Consider the following 4,267-nt stretch of genomic DNA (forward strand, 5'->3'; position numbering starts at 1 on the left):
CTTTAAATGCATTCGATCTTTGATGAAGCTACAATTGCTCTGTAAGGGGAGCAATTGATTCCTCAGCTTGGTTTAGTAGCCTATAATCTGATCTCTAGAATGTTGCCTTTGTCTCATTCCTTTGACATAATTATTCATTTCCAGCTCCTTCAATGAGCACCTCATTCAATTTGAGAGGTCTTTGTGATGTCAGTTTTCATCTAAAGCAAGTATAGGGTAGAAGGAAGCAAAAGTTGGGGAAAGAAACTCAAGATATGTGTGTGTGTGTGTATTGCACCCATGTTTTCTACAAAGCAACTGCTAATAAAAGCAACTCTAAGGTCACAACACCGTTTTAAGAATCTTTAAAGTAAGGATAAATATAAGAGAAATTTGACCTTTTTGTGCTGTTAGAAATTAATTAAAACCTCTAGCCATTCTACTTGGTGTTATCCAGCTTTGGAAATCTAAATTGCCAAGGAAAACCTCTCAGCGTCAGGGCAGCTATTTTTTTTAAAAAAAAAACCTACTGCCAACTTGCTTCAATTCCTTATTTTGTGATACAAATATTCCTCTAAAATCTTCCTTTCTCTAAACAGATCATTACCGATGTCTGGCTTCTCAGCTTTCCTGATAAATTATCCTCCTGTTTCTCTTCAAGGAGGAAAATACTCCTCCACCGATAAGCACCAACTGTCACTTTTGATCACTTGTAAACAGACAGACTCTTTGAATATTTCTCTTTAGGAAAAAGGATTCACTTCCTCCCTTCCACATCAACCCCCCACCCCACCCAGTGTGAAGTTGCCAACAAAGCTGACAGCCTGGTTTTAAGTTGTTTTATTAAAATGGATAACACTGTGGCATGGCAGACTGTTGTTGTTGTTGTCGTTGTTGTTGTTGTGATAGAGCTTGAGGGATGTTCAATATGTCATTCATTAACTCATCCACACAAAGCCATCTCACTCTTTCTTCCATTTTGTAGCAAGAAAGTCCCAGTTCAAAAATATACAAAATTACTGTCATTTCCCAAATCAACAGCTTGCCCTGGATTTGACAAGCACTTATACAGTGGAAGTATACAATTAGAAGAAATAACATAGAGCCAAGGAGCACTGTGGCTTGCATGGTTAGGATGCTGGGTTAGAGGTTAGCAAGCCCGCGTTTGAGACCCGAATGCTGCCATGGAGTTGTGTGAGCTCCCGTCCTTCTCTCCAGATCCTGCCAGGGACGTGACAGGAGCTCCCAACTGGGCATCCTCTGGGCAATGGTGATCTTTCAACCCAGAAGCACTCAGTGCTTCTGACACAAGTGCAATGCAACATGGAGGCACAGATTTAGAAGTTCCTTGGCAAAAGATCTGTTTTTTCTAAATGGTGTTCCTGGCCACAGTTATAAATTTCCCATAAGTCTTTTGAGCAATGTCATATTGAATGCTGTAGGGGGTTGTGAGAATTGTCAATGATAGGCAACTCATCAAACGCAACTGTCCATCTTTATCAGTGTTTTCAAACTTGGCAACTTTAAGATGTGTGGACTTCAAGTTGCCAAGTTTGAGGAATACTAGATGAGATTAGAAATATTGCTTTGATCAGTCTTCTCCTCTATATGGGAGAAGGACTGGGGGTGACATGATAGCAGTGTTTCAATATCTAAGGGGCTGCTGTAAAGAAAAGGGGGTCAACTTATTCTCCAAAGTATCTGAAGGCAGGACAAAAAGCAATGGATAGAAACTAATCAAGGAGAGAACCACAACCTAGAACTATGAAGAAATTTTCCTGACAGTTAGAACAATTAATCAGTGGAATGACTTGTCTTCAGAAGTTGTAGGGGCTCCAACACTGGAGGTTTCTAAGAAGAGATTGGACAACCATTTGTTTGAAATGGTATAGGATCTCCTGTTTGAGCAGGGGGTTGGACTAGAAGACCTCCAAGGTCCATTCAGCTCTGTTACTCTGTTATTTGTTTCAGACACTAAAAATCCAGGCCAGATGTGCTTGTAGATGCCTGGTTTAGGAGGGATAAGAATGAATGGTATAATGTGATTGTTGTTGAAGGCTGCAGTCTAAAATACATTTACAAAGAGTAAAATCTACGAATACCGAATGATGGAATGAGCGAGATCTACATCTGAGTGAACATGAAATGTAAACTGTTACTGCTTCCAGTTCCTCTTCTCTTTTTTTAATCTTTTTTCCCCCTCTGGGGATGGGTGAGTTTTTCTCAACAAGGATGATTTCACTCTTTCTTTCTCACAATTCATTTATTTTATTTCCAGTTCTCCACGTATCTGATTCAACTGTAATAGGCTGACCACATTTGACCTATAACAAAAGCTTTATTAAATTGTAAGCCGCAGCCTGGAATGAGGTTAAGACCCACCGTCAGAGAAAGCTTCTCCTGGAAAATGGTTTTCTCTATGATCCTTCTGGTTGCTTTAAGATCCATTGATCATGTCACACACATGGAGATGCTTCTGAAGTTCTCCTTGCCTGAATTGCTTCTCAAGTATTAGATTTCTGACATGTCTGGTCCTCTTTCTGGAACAGGTATAGTAGGAAATATTCACTGTTTCTCTCTGTGTATTACAGAAATGCTAGGTATATACCTGCTTTTGGTTTTGTCTCCTGGTTCTTTCTTTGTCTCAAATGTTGTGCATTTGTAAGTACACATGTTGTGTATAAGATAAATGAAATGGAGGAACAAAAGCTGAGAACGTCAACATGATGGAGTTCCAGAATTTGAAATCTTCCCAATTAATCAGAAATCAGAAATAAATTATTGGAATCAAAGAATAGGCTAAAAACACCACACTTTATGGTCATCACGTTCATTGCTTCAATTACTTCCCCCTCAATATAATATCTCTTTCTTCTTTCCTATTAAGCTTCAGCGTCATGACAAAGAGGCTGAGGATTCCCCCAGCAAATGGAGATCTGATGAAGAAATGGCAATTGAAGCTACAATCCTCAAGAAATATTTTCAGTGAAAGAAGAGGTAACTACTCTTTACCTAGATAATTATATATATTTACTCATCATATATTATAGGAATTATATATTGTAAATATATAATTATATCCTCCTATACAGTATATAAGTAGGACTCAAGTTCAGTCCACCATTCAAAGTTACAAGTAGCAATGTGGGGACGTATAACCAAGCCTTACAGTTCCAACCGCTGCAATGTCCTTGCAATCATATGATCTCAATCTGGGACTCTGTGGTGGCACAGTGGTTAGAATGCAATATTGCAGACTAATTCAGCTCACTGCCAGGAGTTCAATCCTCACTGGCTCAAGGTTGACTCAGCCTTTCATCCTTCCGAGGTTAGTAAAATGAGGGCTCTGATTGTTGGGGGGGGCAATATGCTGACTCTATAGACTGCTTAGAGAGAGCTGTAAAGCACTATGAAGCAGTATATAAGTCTAAGTGCTCTTGCTCTGTGCCCAGTTCATGATTATGACACTTCCATGAGCCGTGGTCACCTGATTGGGATTTTCGACATTCCCTGCCAGCTTCCCACAAACAAAGTCAATGGGGAAGCTGGCAGGAAGTCAGAAGTAACTCTTCCTCTTTTTTTGTCTGCCTGTGATCCATACTGATTGCCTGTGGCAGCCCCCCTCCCCACTGACACTACAGGAAGGGGGGTGTACAGTATTCCACCTTACCCCCACATACTCACCTGTACTCTATAGCAGGGGTCCCAACCCCCGGTCCATGGACCAGTACCCAGCCGCGGCATGCCAGCAACTGGTCACATAAACAAGCAAAGCTCCATCCGTGGGATGCAGGCAGCAGACATGCACTCTCTGGTCCACAGAAAATCCTTTCTCCATGGAACTGATCCCTGGTGCCCAAAAGGTTGGGGACCTCTGCTCTATAGCACCTGTTTCTAGCACCTCCCTACCATCCTGCATTACCTACACACTCACCCACCAGCCTGTTTGCCTGGATTTTCTGACTCTTCCCACTTAACAACCCAAATGGGCTTGGGGTCATGACAGTAATTGGCGACTGCTGGGATTGCTGTTACTAAGCAATGCAGTCGTATGACATTGCACTTTACAATCACTTGCTCAGTGATGGAAATTCCAGCCCCAATTGCCATTGTAATATGGGGCCTACCTATATGAATTGTAGAAGGGTAGCCATGTTAGAATATTGTGGGAAACATCAACTATAAGAAACATAATAAAAGTCTTCTCCTGTTTTCATAATGAGTGCATTACTAAATAATTCTTTGTGGACAATATTGTAGTATTCTTGTTATAATATATAAATATTTG

At 40.8% G+C, this 4,267-nt stretch overlaps 1 protein-coding gene across 1 annotated transcript in view; it reads left to right on the forward strand.

The window, feature by feature from the left end:
- Positions 1 to 2,968, forward strand: part of FHIT (fragile histidine triad diadenosine triphosphatase) — a 105,377-nt gene extending 102,409 nt beyond the window's left edge. The window contains exon 5 of the mRNA XM_015814786.1: positions 2,867 to 2,968. Coding sequence (XP_015670272.1) covers positions 2,867 to 2,968 — 102 coding nt within the window. The remainder of the gene's footprint in view (positions 1 to 2,866) is intronic.
- Positions 2,969 to 4,267: the final 1,299 nt, after the last annotated feature.

This window comes from Protobothrops mucrosquamatus, unplaced genomic scaffold (assembly GCF_001527695.2).
Source record: "Protobothrops mucrosquamatus isolate PMUCROS unplaced genomic scaffold, P.Mucros_1.0 scaffold_94, whole genome shotgun sequence".
In the NCBI taxonomy this organism is placed as follows: domain Eukaryota; kingdom Metazoa; phylum Chordata; class Lepidosauria; order Squamata; family Viperidae; genus Protobothrops; species Protobothrops mucrosquamatus.